Genomic DNA, 27924 nt, shown 5'->3' with positions numbered 1-27924 from the left:
TGATGGGTGTTTAGTGGGTGTGTCTGGGCTGTCTATGGGAGGGGTTAAGGGAAATTCTGAAAATTAAGACATATGTCTGTCTCAGAGGGACAGCAGGACAGATCTCAGAATTAGGGACTATCCCTCTCAAATAGGGACAGTTGGGAGCCATCAGTTAAGTGGTGTCCAGTCTTTTACATATATTTTACTTGACAGCCATCTGAAATACTGGACTTTTCAGTTAAAAACAGGACACCTGGTAACCTTAAGCACTTACATCAGATGGATCCATGCCCGCGGGGCAATACGGTCTTCTTGAAGTCTGTTGTTGTTTAGCGCAATGACACTCAGATTCAGCGTCTTGTTCAGAATTCCTTCAGGCACAACCTCAATGTGATTGTTATCCAAATGCAGCTCCTATACAAGAAGAAGTGACATTTGTAAGTAATGGGCCCTGGGACGTGATCAGACGTGGTTCTGAGATAGAGGACCTGCCCATTATAAAGACACAATATGCTGTGATTATCAGCTGCCTATACTGTGTATCTCAGACAGTATAGGACAAATAAGATGTCATCGCACAATCTACTTGATTTATATGGTATCTGTAAGACCCACTTTACTGTAGATAAATATGTAGCAATTAAATATGACAAAATTATTGTTCTACTAAATAAAGAGGAGCTTGTCTGTGCACTAGATGTTCTGCAGTATAAATGCTCAAAGGCTCACAGTGATGATAAACACAGATATATTGGTGGCAGGGACAAGCCTAAATAAAGTATATATAGCAGATACCTAATTTAGGGTTAACACATAAGTACAGTGTCCCTTAAACCTCCTTTGACAAAATTGCTCCGAGGCCAGACATTAAAGGGACAGTCAACACCAGAATTTTTGTTGTTTAAAAAGAAAGATAATCCCTTTATTACCCATTCCCTAGTTTTGCATAACCAACAATGTTATAGAAATACACTTTTTACTTCTGTGATTACCTTGTATCTAAGCCTCTGCAAACTGACCCCTTATTTCTGTTCTTTTGACAGACTGGCATTTTAGCCAATCAGTGCTATCTCCAGTTTAACTTCACGTGCATGAGCTCAAAGTTATCTATATGAAACACATGAACTAATGCCCTCTAGTGGTCAAAATGCATTCAGATTAGAGGCAGTCTTCAAGGTATAAGAAATGAGCATATGAACCTCCTAGGTTTAGCCTTCAACTAAGAATACCAAGAGAACAAAGCAAAATTGGTGATAAAAGTAAATTGGAAAGTTGTTTAAAATTACATTCCCTATTTAAATCATGAACTTTTTTTTGGACTTGACGATTCATTTAAAGGGACAGGAAAGTCATAATTAGGCATTCATGATTTAGACAGAGCATGCAATTTTAAACAACTTTCCAATTTACTTCTATTATTTAATTTGCTTCCTTCTCTTTTTATCCTTTGCTGAAAGGCTTATCAAAGAAAGCTCAGGAGCAGCACATAACCTAGGTTCTAGCTGCTGATTGGTGGCTACATTGTCATTGGCTCACCCATGTGTTCAGTTAGAAACCAGTAGTGCATTGCTGCTCCTTCAACAAATGATACCAAGAGAATGAAGCAAATTAGATGATAGAAGTAAACTGGAAAGTTGTTTAAAATCACATGCTCCATCTAAATAAAATAAATAGAGTTTCATATCCCTTTAGTTCGGTGGGGTGTGAAGCTGCCCCCTGCAGCGGCTCAGATCTCACCTTCGCAGAGCTTCCCTGCCAAGAAGCAATTTTGTGATCCGCTACCCTTATAGTTCCCCATAATCCATTAATCTGGTGAAGTGGTCTCATCTGATACCCATTAGCCGAGCTATGCATTCAGGCACTTGTCCAACTAGGTGGAATTTATGGTTTGAGTTTGTCAATGGAGCTGCTATATAATTATCTAATAGACAGGAACATCACTGTCTGCAGATTCAATTCAGATATTGGTGGGGGACAGAGAAGTGGGCAGAAAAATGCATCTTTATTCTTAGTTCTGCGGAAGTTGCTTCTCATGTGCTGGATCTTTTATTCCCCTTTTATTTAGTTATTGCACAATTTTTATTGCACTCAACAGATTCTCTTTATTCCCAAGCCAAATTGTACATTTGATTGTGAAATATATCTAGAACATCCCACAATCGCATCTGGTTTTACTCTTAAATGAGCACTGACAGCTACCAGTGTACGCTCATCTGCAGAAAGTCATTTATAAAATCTACACAGTATGTTATTTCCTTCAGCTATGTCTCTGCGCTTCAGCTTGTAATCGTTGCCTAACATCTAACCAATCAGATGACCCACGTGCAGTGTGCCACACTCCTTTAATGGCGCAGTAACAACCCTGTACAATATCACAGCACTATTACAATCCATCATAAAACACTTAGGGGCGGATTTAATAGGCAGCGGATGTCGCTATCTTCGCCCGTAGCTTCCGGCTTGCTCATAAGACCGCTGCTCCTTAAAGGGACACTGAACCCAAATTTTTTTCTTTTGTGATTCAGATAGAACATGCAATTTTAAGCAACTTTCTAATTTACTCCTATTATCATTTTTTCTTCGTTCTCTTGCTATCTTTAATTGAAAAAGAAGACGTCTAAGCTTTTTTCTTAGTTCAGCACTCTGGACAGCACTTTTTTATTGGTGGATGAATTTATCCACCAATCAGCAAGGACAACACAGGTTGTTCACCAAAAATGGGCCGGCATCTAAACTTACATTCTTGCATTTCAAATAAAGATACCAAGAGAATGAAGAAAATTTGATAATAGGAGTAAATTAGAAAGTTGCTTAAAATGTCATACTCTATCTGAATCATGAAAGAAAAAATTTGGGTTCAGTGTCCCTTTAACTTGTCCGCCACCTCTGAGGCGGCGGGCAGCAATCAGTCCAATCGGATACGATCGGGTGGATTGACACCCCCTGCTAGCAGCCGATTGGCCGCAAATGTGCAGGGGGCGGCATTGCACAAGCATTTCACTAGAAATGCTTGTGCAATGATAAATCCTGACAGCGTATACTGTCGGCATTTATTAATGTCCGCCCGCACATTGAAAAATCTACCCCTTAGGGTTAGATTGCAAGTGACTAGCTAATGATAGCGTGGGTCACGATAAGCAGTATCACTGGACGCGCTAACATTAGTGAGCAACTTAATAATACAAGTTCATGGTAAATCCCATTTACTAGAGAAGAGTTAGCGCAGCCTGACATGGCTCTATCGCACCCTGTACTTTCAATGGATATCGCAACCGCTCTAAATAGCTCTCATATTCACCTAGATTACGAGTTTTGCGCTATACCAGGTAAAGAACGCAAAAAAATAAGCGGTATCGCACTTTCCATAGCGCTGCCATTAAGAGTTACTGAAAAACCTCCTTGTGCTGTGCGTTATTGTGCATTAAGCTCCATACAGCACAAAAAGCCAAGGGCTGAGTTTATGTGATCGTGCACGCTTTCCCCCATAGACATCAATGGGGAGAAAGTGTTAGAACAAAACTAACACCTGCGATCGCGGAATGGCAAATCGATGTAACGCAACCCCATTGATGTCTATGGGGAAAAGAAAGTTACGTTTAAACCTAACACCCTAACATAAACCAATAGTCTAGAGTCTAGACACCCATAATCCGCTGCTCCCCGACATCCCTGACACTAAATAAAGTTATTAACCCCTAATCCGACTGACGCTAAATAAACCTATTAACCCCTAAACCGCCGCCCCCCCACATCGCAACTAATAAATAAACCTATTAACCACTAATCTGCCGCCCACCCACATAGATACTTCTATAATAAACCTATTAACCCCTAAACCGCCGCCCCCCCCCATTGCCAACACTATAATAAAGTATTAACCCCTAAACCGCCAGCCCCCCACATCGCAACTATTAAACTTAACCTATTAACCCCTAAACCGCCAGCCCCCCACATCGCAAAACACTAAATTAAACTATTAACCCCTAAACCTAACACACCCTGACTTTAAATTAAAAGTTACAATATAACTATCTTAAATAAAATAAAAACTTACCTGTGAAATAAAAAAAACCTAAGATTAAACTATAAATTAACCTAACATAACTATTCTAATAAAATAAACTACCAATTAAAAAATCCTAAATTACAAATTTAAATAAACCTAATACTACAAAAAATTAAAAAATCTAACATTACAAAAAAAAACTAAAATTAGGAAAAATAAAAAAACACTAAGATTACAAAAAATTAAAAATTAAATTATCCAAAATAATAAAAATTACACCTAATCTAATAGCCCTATAAAAACAAAAATGACCCCCAAAATAAAAACACCCCCTAACTAACAATAAACTAGCAATAGCCCTTAAAAGGGCCTTTTGTAAGGCATTGTCATAAGTTAAATAGCTCTTTTACATTAAAAAATTACAAAGATCCCCCTAAAAGTAACCCCCCCCCACCCAATCAACCCCCAAAATAAAAAACCTAAATCTAAAAAATTCCTAAGCTACCCATTGCCCATAAAGGGGCATTTGTATGGGCATTGCCCTTAAAAGGGCATTCAGCTCTTTTACTGCCCATCCCTAATCTAATATAAAAACCCATACAAATCTTTAAAAAAAACCTAACACTAACCCCAGAAAATCTACTCACGTTCCGGACATCCATCTTCATCTAGGCGGTGAGAAGTCTTCATCCAGGTGGCATCCTCTATTTTCATCCCGGTGTCGCGGAGCTGTGGAGGCACGGAGCATCGTCGCCGGCAGCGCGGACATCCAGCGTGGAGGTTCCTCTTCTTACGGTCACCGCCGTAGACTGAAGCTTGAATGTAAGGTACTCATTTAAAAGGACAGTCTAGGCCAAAATAAACTTTCATGATTCAGATAGAGCATGTAATTTTAAACAATTTTCCAATTTACTTTTATCACCAATTTTGCTTTGTTCTCTTGGTATTCTTAGTTGAAAGCTTAACCTAGGAGGTTCATATGCAAATTTCTTAGACCTTGAAGGCCACCTCTTTTCAGAAAGCGTTTTAACAATTTTTCACCTAGACGGTGTTAGTTCACGTATTTCATATAAATAACACTGTTCACGTATTTCATATAGATAACACTGTGCTCGTGCACGTGAAGTTATCTGGGAGCAGGCACTGATTGGCTAGACTGCAAGTCTGTCAAAAGAACTGAAATAAAGGGGCAGTTTGCAGAGGCTTAGATACAAGATAATCAGAGGTTAAAAGTATATTAATATAAATGTGTTTGTTATGCAAAACTGGGGAATGGGTAATAAAGGGATTATCTATCTTTTAAAAAAATAAAAATTCTGGTGTAGACTGTCCCTTTAAATATGGGGTACCTTGTATTCCTATTGACTGACATTTTCAAATCAGCCAATAGGATGAGAGATACTGAAATCCTATTGGCTGATTTGAACAGTGCAGAATGGAGGGTTGCTTTAAGGCTAAAATACTTGCGGTATAGCTATACCGCAGCGACTTGTAATATGCGTTACCTGCCATTCCACGCGCAAAGGCCAATTTTTCATTGGTATAGTCGTACCGCACTAAAACGCAAAACTTGTAATCTAGCTGATTACTAGTTAAACGTTATAGGTTGCTCTTGAGTGAAAGACAAAACCGTGCTAGAATATTTAGCGCGACTTGAGACCTGAAGTAAAGAGTAAGGGTTAAAAAACATCTGCAAAACATATAAAAAAAACCATATTGAAATAAACTACTACACTCAAATATACCATTTTATTTATAAAATATTGTAATATTGAAGGAAAAAAAAGATTTTTAAAGGGATATGATATGTAGCAAGCAGTTTGACTGGAAAGGGCTTTAATGTATTTACATATACTGTATATCTAAATAGGTGTGTTTATGTTCAGTATACATGTTTGTGTATCCCTAATCTAAACACATATATACACATATAAACACACACACAAAAATTATATTGCATGTTTTAAGGTATATGACTGAAAAGGGCTCAAAAGTGTATATATATATATACTTTTGAGCCCTTTTTCAGTCAAATACCTTAAAACATGCAATATAATTTTTAATAAATTTTAATGTGTTTTGAATGTAAATACTTGAAATCCCTATGTTCTTCACTTAGAAAAAAATGTTCTTTTTATTTTAAAATAGATATTTCTATTTCTGTTTGTATATACAATAAAGGTACAAAGCCTCAGCAACAGTAACACATGATGGTTAAGTAATTCACATATAAGAATGCATGACATGTGCAATGAATAATCTAATATCATTTTGTGTAATGTTATAATTGACTTATTTAAATGTACAAATACTTCACTTAAAGGGACACTAAACCCAAAATTTTTCTTTCATGTTTTAGGTAGAGAATACAATTTTAAACAACTTTCTAATTTTCTAATTTTGAGCTCATTTACTTCATTATTTAGATATCCTTTGCTGAAGAAATAGCAATGCACATGAGTGAGCCAATCACACGAGGCATCTATGTGCAGCCACCAATCAGCAGCTACCAAGCCTATCTAGATATGCTTTTCAGCAAAGGATATCAAGAGAATAAAGCAAAATAGATAATTGAAGTAAATTATAAAGTTGTTTAAAATTGCATGCTCTTTCTCAATCATGAAAGAAAAATGTTGGGTTTTATGTCCCTTTAAATGATCAGTGAACATTCTGATAACGACTTCATTTGTCTACACGTGTGATTTGAGCTTTATTTATAACTTTTTATTTGAGGAAAACAATCTGGTTTAATAAAGACATAAAAGTGCAGATAGAAAACGCTGTATTGTCTTAAAGCGTTTTATTGTTGCACTATTGCCGGAGTAGCAATACAGTACTGGGAGCTAGCTGAACACACTGGGTAAGCCAGTGACAAGAGGCATAAATAAATGTGCAGCCACTAAACAGCAGCTTCTGAGCCAACGCTGCCAACCTGTGTGTGCTTTTCAATAAGGGATACCATGAGAGCGAAGAAAACTTGATAACAGAAGTATAAAAATGCTCTATCTAATCCATGAAAGTTTCAGTTTGGCTTTCCCGTCCATTTAATATGAGAGCGTGTGCAAGAACTTTAACAATAAAAATGAAATGTGTGTAAAGCTAGGATATGCTGCATAAAACAGGCAAAAATAGTTTTTCAATCGCTAAAATATATCTAAAAAGCGGCTGTAAAGTGGCCAGATTACAAAATGGCACAATAACTGCACTCAAGTTAAAAAATAACCAGGCTAGTGTGCGTATTACAACATGAAAGTAAAAAGGAGCGTGAACGAAAGACAGAACACTGCGCTAGATCAACTGCACGTAAGCCACAGGTGCGTTAGGAATATGTTAAATTCCATTCACCTAGATTAAGAGTTTTGCGCTAAACAGGGTGTGAAAATAATGCCAAAATATTTGCGTTATTGCACTCTCCATAGCGCCGCCATTACAAGTTACCGAAAAGTCTCCTTGTGCTGCGTTACGCTCCATACCGCACAAAAGCCAAGAGCTGAGTTTACATGCTCGTGCAGGCTTTCCTGCATAGACGTCAATGGGAAGAGAGTGTTAGAAAAAAAAATATGAACACCTGCGATCGCGGAATGGAGATCGCCGTAACGCAACCCCATTGATGTCTATAGGCAAAAGAAAGTTACGTTTAAACCTAACACCCTAACATAAACCCCAAGTCTAAACACCCCTAATCCGCCACCCCCAACATCGCCAACACTAATAAAAGTTATTAATCCCTATTCCACCGCTCTCCGACATTGCCGACACTAATACAAGTTATTAACCCCTATTCCGCCACTCCCCTACATCGCTGACCCTAATAAAAGTTAACCCCTAATCTGCCACCCCCGACATCGCCAACACCTAAATAAACCTATTAACCCCTAAACTGCCGGCCCCCCACATCACCAACACTATAATAAAGTATTAACCCCTAAACCTCCAGCCATCCACATCGTAACTACTAAACTAAACCTATTAACCCATAAACTGCCTGCCCCCCCACATCACAAAACACTAAAATGAACTATTTACACCTAACACCCCCCTAACTTTAAATTAAAATAACAATATAACTATCTTTAAAAAAATAAAAACTTACCTGTGAAATAAAAAAACAAAGTTTAAACTATAAATTAACCTAGCATAACTATTCTAATAAAATAAAAAAAAATACCAATTAAAAACCTAAATTTAAAATTTAAAAAACCTAACACTATGGAAAAAAAAAAAATACTAAATTCTGAAAAGTAAAAAACTCTAAGATTACAGAAAATAATAAATGAAATTATCAAAAATAAAAACAATTACACCTAATCTAATAGCCCTATAAAAATAAAAAGCCCCCCAAAATAAAAACACCCCCTAACCTACAATAAACTCCCAATAGCCTTTAAAAGGGCCTTTTGTAGGGCATTGCCCTAAGTTAAACAGCTCTTTTACCTTAAAAATTACTAAGCCCCCCTAAAAGTAAACCCCCACCTAATCAACCCCCCCAAAAAAACATAAACTAAAAAATCCTAAACTACCCATTGCCCCTAAAGGGGCATTTGTATTGGCATTGCCCTTAAAAGGGCATTCAGCTCTTTTACAAGTGCCCATCCCTAATCTAAAAAAAAACCCACCCAAAAAAAAAACAACCCACTAACACTAACCCCAAAAAAACTACTCATGGTGTCACGTTGCGCCGCTCTGGCTGTTGCCAGGCATGCAGCGGGTTCCTGTGAGCATGCGGTGATGACGTCATTGCCGCAGTCTCTCCTCTTCTGAAGCCGGTCCGGATCTCCAGACTCCTGTGGTGCGAATCCTGCGCCTATGTAAGTTTGTCACTTACTTTTTTCACTGCCCAAGTATAGGTGTTGCTTAGTGTGCTCCTGGGTGTTGTATTGCTTTATGCTGTATTGCTATACTGTTGCTGAACTCTGCTTGTCTGACCACTCTGCCTGCTTAACCCCTGAACTGCTGTATTGCTATACTGTTGCTGAACTCTGCTTGTCTGACCACTCTGCCTGCTTAACCCCTGAACTGCTGGATTGCTATACTGTTGCTGAACTCTGCTTGTCTGACCACTCTGCCTGCTTAACCCCTGAACTGCTGGATTGCTATACTGTTGCTGAACTCTGCTTGTCTGACCACTCTGCCTGCTTAACCCCTGATCTGCTGGATTGCTATACTGTTGCTGAACTCTGCTTGTCTGACCACTCTGCCTGCTTAACCCCTGAACTGCTGGATTGCTATACTGTTGCTGAACTCTGCTTGTCTGACCACTCTGCCTGCTTAACCCCTGAACTGCTGGATTGCTATACTGTTGCTGAACTCTGCTTGTCTGACCACTCTGCCTGCTTAACCCCTGAACTGCTGGATTGTTATACTGTTGCTGAACTCTGCTTGTCTGACCACTCTGCCTGCTTAACCCCTGATCTGCTGGATTGCTATACTGTTGCTGAACTCTGCTTGTCTGACCACTCTGCCTGCTTAACCCCTTAACTGCTGGATTGCTATACTGTTGCTGAACTCTGCTTGTCTGACCACTCTGTCTGCTTAACGCCTGAACTGCTGAATTGCTATACTGTTGCTGACCACTCTGCTTGTCTGACCACTCTGCCTGCTTAACCCCTGATCTGCTGGATTGCTATACTGTTGCTGACCACTCTGCCTGCTTAACCCCTGAACTGCTGTATTGCTATACTGTTGCTGACCACTCTGCCTGCTTAACCCCTGATCTGCTGGATTGCTATACTGTTGCTGAACTCTGCTTGTCTGACCACTATGCTTGCTTAACCCCTTAACTGCTGGATTGCTATACTGTTGCTGAACTCTGCTTGTCTGACCACTCTGCCTGCTTAACCCCTGAACTGCTGGATTGCTATACTGTTGCTGAACTCTGCTTGTCTGACCACTCTGTCTGCCTAACTCCTGAACTTCTGGATTGCTATACTGTTGCTGAACTCTGCTTGTCTGACCACTCTGCACGCTTAACCCCTGAACTGTTGGATTGCTATACTGTTACTTAACTCTGCCTGTCTGGTCCTTCCATTGGTTTACCCCTGAACTGTTATACTGCTGGATTTCCTTTTGTTGCTGACTCCTGCCTGTTCCTGGTCCTTTTATTGGTTTACCCCTGAACTGCTATACTGCTGGATTCTCTTCCTGTTGCCGCCAAGGACTACCCTGCCTATTGTGAGTACTGCTTACCTCATTTTACAAACTCTCTCTGCTCTGAAATATTTCCTATTATTCCACTTCACGCTGGGATAAGAAGACTACTGGCCAAGTTTGGTCTGATAGAGAAATATCTCACGAGCATTACATTAAACTAGGGCCATGGACCCAAATGAGGTAGCAAGGACAGTCTCTCTTCAGGGACAGATGCTGGGAACCCATACCATGCACTTGCTATGCTTTCCTCACTGGTTGCAGAGAAGAACGCTGCTCCTATTGTTAGACAGCCGGTCCCTGCTGCTAGTGCTGCAGCTTCTTCCCCTGCTTCTGGAAGTATATCCCGGATACCATTACCTTACAAGTATGATGGTATTACCGACTGTAGGGGTTTTCTCAACCAGTGCAGGCTGCACTTTCACAATGATCCTCACACCTTCCAGTATCATCATTTAAAGCTCACTTTTATCAATTCCTTATTAAAAGACAAGGCCCTAGCCTGGGTCTCTCCCCTTTTGGAACAGAGCGCTCAACTCCTGAACGATGCTGATGCCATGCTTCTGCTGCAGAGTACTCTCTCTTGGTTCTCCGCCAGAGCAATAGAACTGTGGCACACTACGCCATTGAGTTTCGCACCTTGGCACTTGAAACCAGTAGGGATAGCAGTACTCTCAAGGCGGCCTTTAGGAGAGGTTTGCATAAGCGCATCAAGGATGAGCTTACTTATTGTGATGTTCTTTCTTCCCTAGATGAATTCATAACATTTTGTATCAGTCTAGATTCTCGCTTTCAGGAGAGATAAGCTGAGAGAGACAGAACTCGTAGAACCCTTCCCTCTTGTCCTCCTACTCGTCCGGTCTCTAGACTATCCGCTTTCCCTTCAGCACCTCCAGTTACCTCTGTAGAGGAACCCATGCATCTCTCCTCCCTCAAGCCCACATAATCTGAAAGACAGAGAAGAAGAAGATTGAGGCTGTGTTTCTACTGTGGTTCTAACTCACACCAACTAAAGAACTGTGATATTCTGCCGGGAAAAGCCAATGCTTAGAGGATAACATTGGGGTACTTCTAAGCGTGGTCTCTACTAAATCTCCTCACTTCTCTCGGATCCTGGTACCTGTTACCCTTACCTTTCTTCAGAATTCTGTCCACGCTTAAGCCTTCATTGATTCAGGGGCAGCTGGAAATTTTCTTGATCACCGTTTTATGATTCAGGCAGGGTTGCCTCTTCTGCTTCAACTATTCTGGGTGGCACTCCCCTTGGATCGGGGTTAATCCATTTTGAATCTGAACCCCTAACCCTGACTGTGGGAGTCCTTCATACCGAACAGTTGCAGTTCAATGTCATTCATTCCCCAGCACAGCCTGTCATCCTTGGCTTTGTATACACAACCAGCAATTCGACTGAATTGAGGGACAGTTGGCCTCCTGGGGTACATCCTGCTTCCACTCCTGCCTGGCTAAGGTTACTCCTCTGCACCACATCCCCATAGCCAGTCTACAGATCAAGCCTCCCCTCAGTATACGCCAATATTACAGATGTGTTTGAAAAGAAAGCAGCTGATGTGCTGCCACCCCACCGTCCTTACGACTGCAAAATTAACCTCTTTCCTGGAGCCCCACTTCCTAAAGGGAGGACTTATCCACTCTCCAAAGCTGAAACCAAGTCCATGGAGGGCTATATTCAAGAGAATCTAGCTAAAGGTTTTATTCGCCCTTCCTCTTCTCCTGCTGGCTGCTTTATCATCAGTAAGAAGGATGGTGGGCTCAGACCCTGTATCGACTACAGAGCCCTAAACAACATCACTATCAAGAATCGCTATCCCATTCCTTTAATCACTGAACTTTATGATTTGCTCCAGAATGCTCGCTACTTCACTAAGTTGGATCTACGTGGGGCGTACAATCGTATTCGTATATTCCCAGGGCATGAATGGAAGACTGCCTTCAAAACGAGATCAGGGCATTCCGAATACCTCAAAAATAGGGGTTAGGGGGATTAAAGGATTTGAGGCATTTAAGCCAAGTGCTAAATTAGACACTATAATGTATTGTAAATAATTTAAACACCTAATTAAACATGTATACAGACGAACAATGTTATCAAAAATTGGATATATGTAGAGGTGGGTATATCACTGCCACTTCTAATTAGTCATAATTGAATATAACCCAATATTAATTAAAAACAAGGCTAAGTGGTCTGAATCGGGGCTGTCAGGAGTGTAGGGGTTAATAGGTATAAGGGTGTAAGCAGTCATTCATACATAACAGACTAAGCGCTCAAAGGCGTCCTGTCTGCGTACTGCTGGGATTAAAACCAGTCAGCCGATTTCTAGCTGAATCCCTGTAGTTCAACACACCATTTTATTCAAATATACATTGTCTCAAAATCACTAATGTCTTTATAAATCAATCTATTGAAAGATCACAACAATGTAGCATTATCTCCCTATCTATTAACCACACATTCAGGCGTGCATAATCATCAAGTCAATATGGCAACGTGATATATGTTTAAACTACAAACCCCACATATCTTTAAAAAACAAAGGCGTAGTGGGTAAAAAATCAAAACCCTCTTCGCATGTGAGGGTGCAGTATATAACACTAAGTGCCTGTGTATCAATTTTAAAAAGATCACAACAAAATGTTATTTGAGTTTAAAGCAAGCCACTATTGACTCCAAAAACAACCCCCCTCAGGCCACGCCCACCAACGCGTTTCGTCACTCGTACGTGACTTTGTCAGGGCTAGGGCCGGCCTAGCCATTCCATCCGCCTGATATACTTTCAGGTTTCCATGGTGATGGCTTGTTTATGCAGAAGTGTTAACCGCATACATCATGCTTTTGTAACGTACTTGTCCAATATTAGGCGTTATCATATGTATTACCCACAGGTCTATTTGTAGATGTTCAAAAACTTGGGGGCACCAATGGCACTACTTGGAGTAATAAATGACCCCAGTATTCCCTATATATATCCCCAAAATACAAATCAACCATATACAGGTACATTTTAAGGGGTTCAGGTGCTATGTAGTAAGTTCAATTGACGAAGATTATCAAGAAAGGTAGAGAAACCAACTTTTGAAAAAGACTACATGTTCAGCACTTAGTGCTGAGTGCTGAACAAGTAGTCTTTTTCAAAAGTTGGTTTCTCTACCTCTCTTGATAATCTTTGCTATTTGTAGATTATGTATCTATAGGCATCATATTTATTTGAATGTTTCTGTTTGGGGATTATGTTTTTTAACAATAACTCCTCCAAAAAACAGCATCCCTTGCGGGATTAATTGTGATAATGCTAACATTCAAGTTAAGATCGTCTTTGATATCAATAAATTACTTTGGCAAATAAAAAATTAATGATTTAGCAATGAGATTGTTTAGCATAACCAATAGGTTGGGAATATCGAATTGAGCAACGCTAAAGTATAGGCACCAATCATAAACTAAGAATGAAACTTTTTGGTGTGTGTATATATATATATATATATATATATATATATATATATATATATATATATATATATATATATACTGTATATATATAGTGTATATACACCTCTCTTTTCTGACAAATGTAAAATTCATAACCACTCATATGTCAGTATATATACCATTAGGCATAATATATTTCTTCATAATGGTAACAGTACTTATTGATGAGATATGTAGTGTCTGTTGATCCATTATTTATTCTATATATCTATTAATAGGTCCTTATTAACGGATTTAATATATTTAATACTTATATCATTCTATTCATATCGTTTTGGGAATGTATCCAAAACCTAAGTATTAGTGTATACAGCCTTTATTAGTAATATTTATTGGACCTATAAATCAAAGCCTAATAGTTATTTTTTGGCCCCTAATTTCTCATGATTATATTGCAAAAGGAGGTATGTCCAATTCATGGATACTAGAGTTTCTAGAATAGACTATTTATAGGATGTTATATTTAATTATAACCCAAAAGTTACTTAATATAGTGATTATATGGAGGTATAGCATCCTCGAACGGCGTATAAATGTTATATGTAGGAGGCTACGACAGTTGTAGTTCTCACTTCTATGTACATGATTTAGAGGAAACTCTTATAGAAGATACCTTCATTCAGACCTTTTGGAGATGCAGACTGTAATTAATGTATCCATTTGCATTCTTTTTGTAGAAGCAATTTGTCACACATTAGATTTGCATAATCAACAAATGCAAGATAACAAGACAATGCAATAGCACTTAGTCTGAACTTCAAATGAGTAGTAGATTTTTTTATAACAAATTTCAAGTTATGTATATTTCCACTCCCCTTGTACCATGTGATGGCAATTAGCCAATCACAAATGCATATACGTATAGTCTGTGAATTCTTGCACATGCTCAGTAGGATCTGGTGACTCAAAAATTGTAAATATATAAAGACTGTGCACATTTTTTTTAATGGAAGTAAATTGGAAAGTTGTTTAAAATTACATGCTGTATCTGAATCATGAAAATTTAATTTAACCTGAGTGTCCCTTTAATGTTACCCCTTCTACCTTTAAATTTCAGTTGTTCAATCGCAAAAAAATGCACATCATATTTATTATGTTTATGTACTGTGTTCATATGTTGTGCCACGGCACATTGAGGTTCCATTTTATATATCCCATGTGTTCAAGCACTATTGTGCCTAGTTCTCTAGATGTTTCACCCACATAGATCAGGGGAAATTTCCACATGGCGACATAAATAGCTCTATTTGATCTGCAATTCATAAAACCAGTTATTTGATATTGTTTCTTTGTTTTTGGATGCTCAAAGAATTTCTTGGGGGACATATTCTTACAGGCCTGACAGCATTCACATTTAAAGAAACCTTTTGTTTCTTTTAACCAAGTCCTTGGTTTAGTTTGGGAGAAATGACTGTTGGTCAGAATATCTTTCAAATTTTGAGATCTCCTATTTGTGATCACAGGCTTGTCTGTAATTACTTCTGTGAGATCAGAATCTTCTTGTAACATGCCAGTGTCTTTGAAAAATGTTGCAAATTACATTGTTTTTCTCATCAAAAGTACCTATGGTTCTGATTGTGTTAGGGTTAGTTTGTTTGTTGTTATCCTGTCTGTCTGACAGTAATGTGGATCTCTCTAATGCTTTTGCTCGCTAATAGGCCTTTTTAAGACATCTATTCGGGTAACCCCTCTCCTTGAATCTCCTACATAATTCCTTTGCTTCAAATTCAAAATCTTCTTCAGAGCTGCAATTACGTCAAGCTCTCAGGTATTGTCCGAAGGGAATACCCATCCTTTGGCTTTTTGGATGGTAACTGTCCCATTGTAAGAGGCTGTTTGTCAATGTCTCTTTTCTAAACAATTTGGTATTTAATGATCCATCTTCCTCTTTCCTGATTTCAAAATCTAGAAAGGAAATGCAAGTATCTTCAATCGTAGATGTATAATGCATCCCATGGGTATTATCATTAGCCCCATTTTTAGCCTTGTTGTTTTTAATTAATGTTGGATTATATACAATTACGACTAATTAGAAGTGGCAGTGATATACCCATCTCTCTCTCTCTCTCTCTCTCTCTCTCTCTCTCTCTCTCTCTCTCTCTCTCTATATATATATATATATATATATATATATAAAAGTAGACAAGGGGAAGGCACTCTGTCTACTTTTCTACATTATTGATTTGAAGTGCACCCCGGCTGTTGTTAAAGGACAAAAGTGTGCTGGAACCCTCCCTACATTGTATACATATATATATATATATATATATATATATATATATATATATATATATATATATATATATACCATTTTTGATAATATTGTTCGGCTGTATATATGTTTAATAAAGTGTTAATTCTTTTTAAATTATTTTTCATTACGAATACCTCGTTATGCCTTTTGGGCTGTGCAATGCCCCTGCAGTCTTTCAAGCATTTGTCAACAATGACTTCTGTCACCTCCTCAATCCTACTGTCGTCGTCTGCCTGGATGATATCCTTATTTTCTCCTCCACCCTTGAGGAGCATCATGAACACGTGAGACAGGTACTTCTTCGCCCTCAAACTGGAGAAATGTGAGTTTGAACAAGTTCAGATCCAGTTCCTTGGCTATGTCATCTCGAAGGAGGGTTTTGCCATGGATCCTTCTAAGCGCACCGCAGTTCTGGAATGGCCTCAATCCACTTCATTAAAGGAACTACAGAGGTTCTTGGGGTTCTCCAATGATTACTGCAAGTTTATAAAGAACTTTTCCCAGATAGTTGCTCCACTCACTGAGTTGGAACAAGGACTGCAAAAATTGGCCTCCTGAAGCCATGGATGCCTTCTCTCATCTGAAAAAAGACCTTTTGTTCTGCTCCTGTGCTCCGCCATCCTGATCTTGACCTGCAGTTCACTTTAGAGGTTGATGCCTCTGAGATTGGAGCTGGAGCAGTCTTAACCCAAAGGGATCCTTCAACCTCCAAGTCACACCCTGTAGCCTTTTTCTCCTAACGCTTTAATCCAGCAGAGAGGAATTACAATGTGGGTAATCGTGAACTCTTAGCCATTAAGATGGCCTTGGCTGAATGGCGTCATTGGCTAGTGGGTACTGCCAACCCCATTCAAATTCTCACTGACCACAATAATCTGACATACCTAGAGACAGCTCATCGACTAGACAGGCCAGATAGGTTGTTCTTTTCCTGTTTTAACTTTGTGGTCTCTTATCTTCCTGGGACCAAAAATAAAAAGGCTGATGCCCTTTCCCGTCAGGGAAGCTCCTATTGAACACATCATACCCCCCTCCTGTGTGGTTGCTCAACTTAACACCTATCTTCTTCAAAGACTGCAACGTGCCCAGTTTAGAAAGCCTTCTGTAGCCCCCGCGGCTCCTGATATGTTCTTTGTACCTCTGAACCTACACACCCCTGTGCTATCCTGGGCTCATGATAGTAAACTTTCAGGACATCCTGGTTTGACAAGAACTTTTAAACTTCTTTCCCAACATGTATGGTGGCCTACCATGAAGTCTGACGCTTAGGACTATGTGAAAGCCTGCACGACTTGTGCTGCCAATAAGACTCCCCGATCCTTGCCTCCTGGCTTACTCCAACCGTTGTCCATTCCCAAACATCCTTGGACACACATAACAATGGATTTCATTGTGGACCTCCCTCCTTCTGACCATCATACGGTTATCTGGGTTGTGGTGGATCGATTTTCCAGATTGGCTCATTTTGTACCCCTAAAGAAACTGCCATCTGCCAAAGAATTATCATCCCTTTTTCTGTTACATGTGGTACGGCTACATGACATTCCCGTGAATATTGTTTCCGACAGAGGTCCACAATTCATCTCTACTTTTTGGAAAGCCTTTTGCAAATTGATTGGAACCACTGTTTCCTTGTCTTCTTGCTACCATCCTCAGACTAATGGGCTGACTGAGAGAGTGAATAAAGATCTCAAAGCCTATCTCAGAATGTTTGTTAATACTCTCCATACCAACTGGTCTGAATTGTTACCCTAGCTGAGCTGGCAAAGAACACTCATTGGCACTCTTCTCTATGATGTTCTCCATTTCAAGCCACAGCAGATTACCAACCTCGGGTCTTTCCTCTTTCTGCTCAGTCCACAGGGATTCCTGCTGCAGACCGACAGGTTACTAACCTCACTACTCATTGGCAACATATTCGCTCTCAGTTAAGTTCAGCTGCCTCCAGATACAAGAGGTTTGCTGATCATCATAGAGCTTCTGTTCGTGCCTTTTCGGTAGGTTAACGTGTTTGGGTCTCTACTTGACATATTCGTCTACGTCAACCCAGTCACAAATTAGGGCCTAGGTTTATCGGCCCTTACAAGGTCTTTAAAAGACTGTCTCCTGTCGCCTACAGAGTGGCCTTGCCAAGAACCCTGCGCATACACCCAGTCTTCCACATCTCACTACTCAAGCCCTACATCAGTAACAGATATACTCAGCTTCGACCTCCTCCGCTCCTGATCCATGGTGACCCTGAGTATGAGGTTGCTAAGATCCTGGACTCCAGATACAGGTGCAGGCAACTACAGTACCTTGTGCATTGGAAGGGTTACGCTATTACCAGGGTTGCGGCGACTGTTGCTCTGGCTGTTGCCAGGGATGCAGCGGTTCCTGTGAGCGTGCGGTGATGACGTCATCGCCGCACGTCTCTCCCCTTCTGAAGCCAGTTTGGATCTCCTGTGGCGCGAATCCTGGGTCTATGTAAGTTTGACACTTTCTTCACTGCCTAAGTGTTGCTTAGTGTGCTCCTGGGTGTTGTATTGCTTTATGCTGGATTGCTATACTGTTGCTAAACTCTGCTTGTCTGACCACTCTGCCTGCTTAACCCCTGAACTGCTGGATTGCTATACTGTTGCTGAACTCTGCTTGTCTGACCACTCTGCCTGCTTAACCCCTGAACTGCTGGATTGCTATACTGTTGCTGAACTCTGCTTGTCTGACCACTCTGCCTGCTTAACCCCTGAACTGCTGGATTGCTATACTGTTGCTGAACTCTGCTTGTCTGATTACTATACTGTTGCTGAACTCTGCTTGTCTGACCACTCTGCCTGCTTAACCCCTGAACTGCTGGATTGCTATACTGTTGCTGAACTCTGCTTGTCTGATTACTATACTGTTGCTGAACTCTGCTTGTCTGACCACTCTGCCTGCTTAACCCCTGAACTGCTGGATTGCTATACTGTTGCTGAACTCTGCTTGTCTGACCACTCTGCCTGCTTAACCCCTGAACTGCTGGATTGCTATACTGTTGCTGAACTCTGCCTGCCTGACCACTCTGTCTGCTTAACCCCTGAACTGTTGGATTGTTATACTGTTACTGAACTCTGCCTGTCTGGTCCTTCTATTGGTTCACCCCTGTTATACTGCTGAATTTCCTTTTGTTGCTGACTCCTGCCTGTTCCTGGTCCTTCTATTGGTTTACCCCTGAATTGCTATACTGCTGGATTGTCTTCCTGTTGCCGCCAAGGACTACCCTGACTATTGTGAGTACTGCTTACCTCATTTTACAAACCCTCTCTGCTCTGCGATATTTCCTATCATTCCACTTGACGCTGGGATTGAAGACTACTGGCCAAGTTTGGTCTGATAGAGGAATATCCCACGAGCATTACACACGGTTCCTGAAGTCCGGACATCTATCTTCATCCAGGTGGTGAGAAATCTTCATTTAGGCGGCGACACCTTCATCAATCTCTGGGACGTCTTCTATCTTTATCCCGGCGGCGCGGAGCTATCTTGGACAGCGAAGACATCCTGCGCGGAGTGTCCTCTTCCTACAGTCACCGCCGTACACTGAAGTTGAATGCAAGGTAGCTGTTTCAAAATGGCGTACCTTGCATTCCTATTGGCTGATTTGATTCTTCAAATTAAAATCAGCCAATAAGATGAGAGCTTCTGAAATCCTATTGGCTGTTCAAAGCCGCTACTAGGATGAGAGTTACTGAAATCCTATTGTGTGTTCAAATCATTAATTTTGAACATTGTGGACCTTACTCATGCATTCAGTGAGATGTCATTGTGGACCTTACTCATGCATTCAGTGAGATGTCATTGTGGACCTTACTCATGCATTCAGTGAGATGTCATTGTGGACCTTACTCATGCATTCAGTTACATGTCATTGTGGACCTTACTCATGCATCCTGCACTACTGACTTTGTCAGCGTTTTACAAACAAATTATATCAATAATAACAACACATAAAAGCTTTCTTTCTTGTCCCATAAAATATATTGTTTTCACCAAAGACAAACCAAACAAGTTGCTCCTTGACCTGCTTTACAGTAGGCTGAACTGTTCTTGTTTTATTTCATTCTTCCCTTGCCCAGATTAGAGGTTATCATGGCACAAACAAAAGACTTGTCACTGGTCAGTGGCCCATTTGAGCAGTCAGTTTTTCAGTAGATGGCAGGGGCCATCAGTAGCTTTAGCATCTGCTAGAAATGTTACACTACACCTGTGTGTTTAGTCAGAGGAGCAGGATGAACACAGATGGAAGTAAAGACATGGGCCTCTATTTATCAACCTGTCAACTTACCTGCATTCAACGGCACCAATACGCTCACCTAACATCGCTGCCGCGGACCTGAATACGTTCTCCAAAGTTACCAAAAAAGCTATCAAAAAGCTGCGCACCAAGTACGGTGCGATGAGCAGCGGACTGTTGTTAACTAACAGTCATCGATCTCGCTGCTCTTCAGCTTTTTCACAGCTTTCTTGGTATACTGTCACTAAACACCCACACTATACTATACTGTTTACCCCCTAAACCGCCGCTCCTGGACCCCGCCGCAACTAAATAAAGTTATTAACCCCTAAAACGCCGCTCCCGGAGCCCACCGCAACACTAATAAATGTATTAACCCCTAAACCGCCGCTCCCGGAGCCCACCGCCACCTACATTATACATATTAACCCCTAATCTTCATAAACCTACATAACCTACATAAAGTTATTAACCCCTATCCTGCCGCTCCCGGACCCGCCGCAACTAAATAAAGTGTTTAAACCCTAAACCGCCGCTCCCGGAGCCCACCGCCACCTACATTATATTTATTAACCCCTAATCTGCCCCCCCTACACCGCCGCCACCTACATTATATTTATTAACCCCTAATCTGCCCCCCCATACACCGCCGCCACCTACATTATATTTATTAACCCCTAATCTGCCCCCCTACACTGCCGCCACTATATTAAATGTATTAACCCCTAAACCTAAGTCTAACACTAACCCAAACACCCCCTAACTTAAATATAATTTAAATAAATATAAATAAATTATTCCTATTTAAAACTAAATACTTACTATAAAATAAACCCTAAGCTAGCTACAATGTAACTATTAGTTATATTGTAGCTATCTTAGGGTTTATTTTATAGGTAAGTATTTAGTTTTAAATAGGAATTATTTATTTAATGATAGGAATATTTATTTCGATTTATTTAAATTATATTTAAGTTAGGGGGTGTTAGGGTTAGACTTAGGTTTAGGGGTTAATAAATTTCATATAGTGGCAGCGACATTGGGGGCGGCAGATTAGGGGTTAATAAGTATAATGTAGGTGGCGGTGGTCTCTGGGAGCGGCGGTTTAGAAGTTAATACGTTTTATTTAGTTGCAGCGGGGTCCGGGAGTGGTGGGATAGGGGTTAATAAGTTTTATTTAGGTGGCGGCGGTGGCAGGGCGGCAGATTAGGGGTTAATAAGTATAATGTAGGTGGCGGCGGTGTAGGGGGCAGATTAGGGGTTAATAAGTATAATGTAGGTGGCGGCGGTGTAGGGGGGTGCAGATTAGGGGTGTTTAGACTCGGGGTACATGTTAGGGTGTTAGGTGTAGACATTCCCATAGGAATCAATGGGATATCGGGCAGCAGCAAACATAAGCTCTCGCTGCTTTCCGACTCCAATTGATTCCTATGGCATCCGCCGCCTCCGGGGCGGCGGATTGAAAACCAGGAACGCTGGGCCGGAATAGTGCCTAGCGTACCTGGTAGGAATTTGATAAATTCCAAAAGTAGTCAGATTGTGCCGAACTTGCGTTCGGAACATCTGTAGTGACGTAACCATCGATCTGTGTCGGACTGAGTCCGGCGGATCGTATGTTACGTCACTAAATTCTACTTTTGCCGGTCTGTAGGGTTTGATAACTAAGGCAAATCAGGCTCGCCACAAATACGCTGCGGAATTCCAGCGTATTTGCGGTTGACGGCTTGATAAATAGAGGCCAATGACTTATCATAAAAGCCTAACTAGAGGCAGCTTCACAAGACATAGTGACACCAAAACTACAATAGACACAAAATGAAATGGTGCAGTGAGTTCATTTGCGCTGTGGGTTTATGCTGACAGCTGACAAGTTACAGTATGATGAAGTGCAGCTTTTAGACAGACATTTGCTGCTTTTGGTTACAGAGCTGGAGCACAACGAGACCTCTTTTCTTTTGGCGCTGAGAGCTCTCTGCTGAGAAATGGAAGGAGACACTGCTACTATAATTATCACTAAAAAAACACTCTCATTGTGTCTCCTTCCAAAGAAAATAGCAAAGAGCATTCTGTTACAAAAATAATGATTGAGCACACAATACTTGTGGTTTCTTGTAAGCCTATGAGACAGACAGACAGACACACACACACACACACACATATATATATATACAGTATATCACTAAAACTAACACACAAAGTGACACCAACACACACATGCACACAGAGTCACATTAACATGAAAACATACAAATAGTTAGGCTTACCAGAAGTCCCACTTTTACTGGGATTGTCCCAGTTTGGAGGCGCTGTCCCAGTGTCCCACCCAGTTGTTCATTCTGTCCCAGTAGGGTTGCCACCTCCAGGTTTCAAATCATGTGTCCGGGTTTCAGACCGCCTGAAACCCAGACATATTATTCAAAATGACTGGACTGTGGCTCTCCAGTATAGTTGGATGCTGGTACTTTGTTACATACAGCTCAGCTTAGCTTAACGTTCGTGTCCTTCAAAGTTTACATTTAGTAATACAGGCTAAGTGAGCAGCATAGGTTTTTTTAATTTTGTAGTACTACTTGGTTTATTTTTCTAAGAATTTAACACCCCCCCCGACCCCTGGTGACATCACCGATGATACACCTTTAGGGGAATCATATGGGTATGACTAGGAAGTACAGACAGGCAGGATTTTTGGCCTGGATCTTGCTTTACTTCATGCAGAATAGCATTTTGGCTATAATCTTCCTGCATTATGGTATAGAGTAGCCTCTTAAACAGCTTTAGCAGGTACGTGTTTCTTTTTTACTTATTTCATTCAATGTTGTATTTATGTCATCAGTATTTGTCTCTGTTCCTTAATTAGACACATAAAACACATATTACACTGCAGATATTAAATTGTGAAATTGATAATTATGAAAGTGATAATTATGCTTGATGTTTGGCATTATTTAGCATCTGAGATCTAGATTAATGATTTATTTGCCATGACAATGTAATGGTGCCTTTTTCACTAGGGGGTGGTGTTATGGTCTATTTAAACTGTGTGATTCACTTGTTTGACTGAGGAAGGGTAGAGTATCCACGAAACATTACACACATAAAAGCTACTACTTTAAAAGGACGGGTAATTGCCACGCCCCTTGACCACGCTCCTGACCACACCCCCACTGGCACCGCAGCAGGTGGTCCCAGTTTCACTTTTAAAAATTATGGTAAGCCTACAAATAGTGTCACTAACACACACAGTAACACTTATAGAGACAGTGACACATGCAGTCACTCTAATCCATACACATGCAGTCACTCAGTGACACACATATATACAGTATATACAGTGAAACTAACACACATAGGTTAGGTACACTCAGTGACACACATATATTTACAGTGAAACTAACACACATACTGTAGGTACACTCAGTGACACACACACATAGGTACACTCAGTGACACACATACAGTGAAACTAACACACATAGGTACACTCAGTGACACACATACAGTGAAACTAACACACATAGGTACACTCAGTGACACACATACATACAGTGAAACTAACACACATAGGTACACTCAGTGACACACATACATACAGTGAAACTAACACACATAGGTACACTCAGTGACACACATACATACAGTGAAACTAACACACATAGGTACACTCAGTGACACACATACATACAGTGAAACTAACACACATACAGGTAGGTACACTGAGTGACACACATACATACAGTGAAACTAACACACATAGGTACACTCAGTGACACACATACATACAGTGAAACTAACACACATAGGTACACTCAGTGACACACATACATACAGTGAAACTAACACACATAGGTACACTAAGTGACACACATACAGTGAAACTAACACACATAGGTACACTCAGTGACACACATACATACAGTGAAACTAACACACATAGGTACACTCAGTGACACACATACATACAGTGAAACTAACACACATAGGTACACTCAGTGACACACATACATACAGTGAAACTAACACACATAGGTACACTCAGTGACACACATACATACAGTGAAACTAACACACATACTGTAGGTACACTCAGTGACACACATACAGTGAAACTAACACACATAGGTACACTCAGTGACACACATACATACAGTGAAACTAACACACATAGGTACACTCAGTGACACACATACATACAGTGAAACTAACACACATAGGTACACTCAGTGACATACATACAGTGAAACTAACACACATAGGTACACTCAGTGACACACATACATACAGTGAAACTAACACACATAGGTACACTCAGTGACACACATACATACAGTGAAACTAACACACATACTGTAGGTACACTCAGTGACACACACACATAGGTACACTCAGTGACACACATACAGTGAAACTAACACACATAGGTACACTCAGTGACACACATACATACAGTGAAACTAACACACATAGGTACACTCAGTGACACACATACATACAGTGAAACTAACACACATAGGTACACTCAGTGACACACATACATACAGTGAAACTAACACACATACAGGTAGGTACACTCAGTGACACACATACATACAGTGAAACTAACACACATAGGTACACTCAGTGACACACATACATACAGTAAAACTAACACACATACAGGTAGGTACACTCAGTGACACACATACATACAGTGAAACTAACACACATAGGTACACTCAGTGACACACATACATACAGTGAAACTAACACACATAGGTACACTCAGTGACACACATACATACAGTGAAACTAACACACATAGGTACACTCAGTGACACACATACATACAGTGAAACTAACACACATACTGTAGGTACACTCAGTGACACACATACATACAGTAAAACTAACACACATAGGTACACTCAGTGACACACATACATACAGTGAAACTAACACACATACTGTAGGTACACTCAGTGACACACATACATACAGTAAAACTAACACACATAGGTACACTCAGTGACACACATACATACAGTAAAACTAACACACATAGGTACACTCAGTGACACACATACATACAGTAAAACTAACACACATAGGTACATTCAGTGACACACATACATACAGTAAAACTAACACACATAGGTACACGCAGTGACACACATACATACAGTGAAACTAACACACATAGGTACACTCAGTGACACACACACATAGGTACACTCAGTGACACACATACATACAGTGAAACTAACACACATAGGTACACTCAGTGACACACATACATACAGTGAAACTAACACACATACAGGTAGGTACACTCAGTGACACACATACATACAGTGAAACTAACACACATAGGTACACTCAGTGACACACATACATACAGTGAAACTAACACACATAGGTACACTCAGTGACACACATACATACAGTGAAACTAACACACATAGGTACACTCAGTGACACACATACATACAGTAAAACTAACACACATACAGGTAGGTACACTGAGTGACACACATACATACAGTTAAACTAACACACATAGGTACACTCAGTGACACTCACACATAGGTACACTCAGTGGCACACATACATACAGTGAAACTAACACACATAGGTACACTCAGTGACACACATACATATAGTGAAACTAACACACATAGGTACACTCAGTGAAACACATACATACAGTGAAACTAACACACATAGGTACACTCAGTGACACACATACATATAGTGAAACTAACACACATACTGTAGGTACACTCAGTGACACACATACATACAGTGAAACTAAGACACATAGGTACACTCAGTGACACACACACATAGGTACACTCAGTGACACACATACATAGGTACACTCAGTGACACACACACATAGGTACACTCAGTGACACACATACATACAGTGAAACTAACACACATAGGTACACTCAGTGACACACATACATACAGTGAAACTAACACACATAGGTACACTCAGTGACACACATACATACAGTGAAACTAACACACATAGGTACACTCAGTGACACACATACATACAGTGAAACTAACACACATAGGTACATTCAGTGACACACATACATACAGTAAAACTAACACACATAGGTACACTCAGTGACACACATACATACAGTGAAACTAACACACATAGGTACACTCAGTGACACACATACATACAGTGAAACTAACACACATACAGGTAGGTACACTGAGTGACACACATACATACAGTTAAACTAACACACATAGGTACACTCAGTGACACTCACACATAGGTACACTCAGTGGCACACATACATACAGTGAAACTAACACACATAGGTACACTCAGTGACACACATACATATAGTGAAACTAACACACATAGGTACACTCAGTGAAACACATACATACAGTGAAACTAACACACATAGGTACACTCAGTGACACACATACATATAGTGAAACTAACACACATACTGTAGGTACACTCAGTGACACACATACATACAGTGAAACTAAGACACATAGGTACACTCAGTGACACACACACATAGGTACACTCAGTGACACACATACATAGGTACACTCAGTGACACACACACATAGGTACACTCAGTGACACACATACATACAGTGAAACTAACACACATAGGTACACTCAGTGACACACATACATACAGTGAAACTAACACACATAGGTACACTCAGTGACACACATACATACAGTGAAACTAACACACATAGGTACACTCAGTGACACACATACATACAGTGAAACTAACACACATAGGTACATTCAGTGACACACATACATACAGTAAAACTAACACACATAGGTACACTCAGTGACACACATACATACAGTGAAACTAACACACATAGGTACACTCAGTGACACACATACATACAGTAAAACTAACACACATAGGTACACTCAGTGACACACATACATACAGTAAAACTAACACACATAGGTACACTCAGTGACACACATACATACAGTAAAACTAACACACATAGGTACATTCAGTGACACACATACATACAGTAAAACTAACACACATAGGTACACTCAGTGACACACATACATACAGTAAAACTAACACACATAGGTACACTCAGTGACACACATACATACAGTAAAACTAACACACATAGGTACACTCAGTGACACACATACATACAGTAAAACTAACACACATAGGTACACTCAGTGACACACATACATACAGTAAAACTAACACACATAGGTACACTCAGTGACACACATACATACAGTAAAACTAACACACATAGGTACACTCAGTGACACACATACATACAGTGAAACTAACACACATAGGTACACTCAGTGACACACATACATACAGTGAAACTAACACACATAGGTACACTCAGTGACACACATACATACAGTAAAACTAACACACATACAGGTAGGTACACTCAGTGACACACATACATACAGTGAAACTAACACACATACAGGTAGGTACACTCAGTGACACACATACATACAGTGAAACTAACACACATACAGGTAGGTACACTCAGTGACACACATACATACAGTGAAACTAACACACATAGGTACACTCAGTGACACACATACATACAGTGAAACTAACACACATAGGTACACTCAGTGACACACATACATACAGTAAAACTAACACACATAGGTACATTCAGTGACACACATACATACAGTAAAACTAACACACATAGGTACACTCAGTGACACACATACATACAGTGAAACTAACACACATAGGTACACTCAGTGACACACA

General features: G+C 40.2%; 1 protein-coding gene across 1 annotated transcript in view; it reads right to left on the bottom strand.

The window, feature by feature from the left end:
* The window catches only part of LOC128643048 (extracellular matrix protein 2-like), a 177373-nt gene that overhangs the window by 5739 nt on the left and 143710 nt on the right, over window positions 1–27924 (bottom strand). The window contains exon 8 of the mRNA XM_053695976.1: window positions 257–396. Coding sequence (XP_053551951.1) covers window positions 257–396 — 140 coding nt within the window. The remainder of the gene's footprint in view (window positions 1–256; window positions 397–27924) is intronic.

Source organism: Bombina bombina, chromosome 12 (assembly GCF_027579735.1).
Source record: "Bombina bombina isolate aBomBom1 chromosome 12, aBomBom1.pri, whole genome shotgun sequence".
NCBI lineage: Eukaryota > Metazoa > Chordata > Amphibia > Anura > Bombinatoridae > Bombina > Bombina bombina.
The sequence above is the reverse complement of the archived record's forward strand: the minus strand, read 5'-3'. Positions and strand labels throughout refer to the sequence as shown.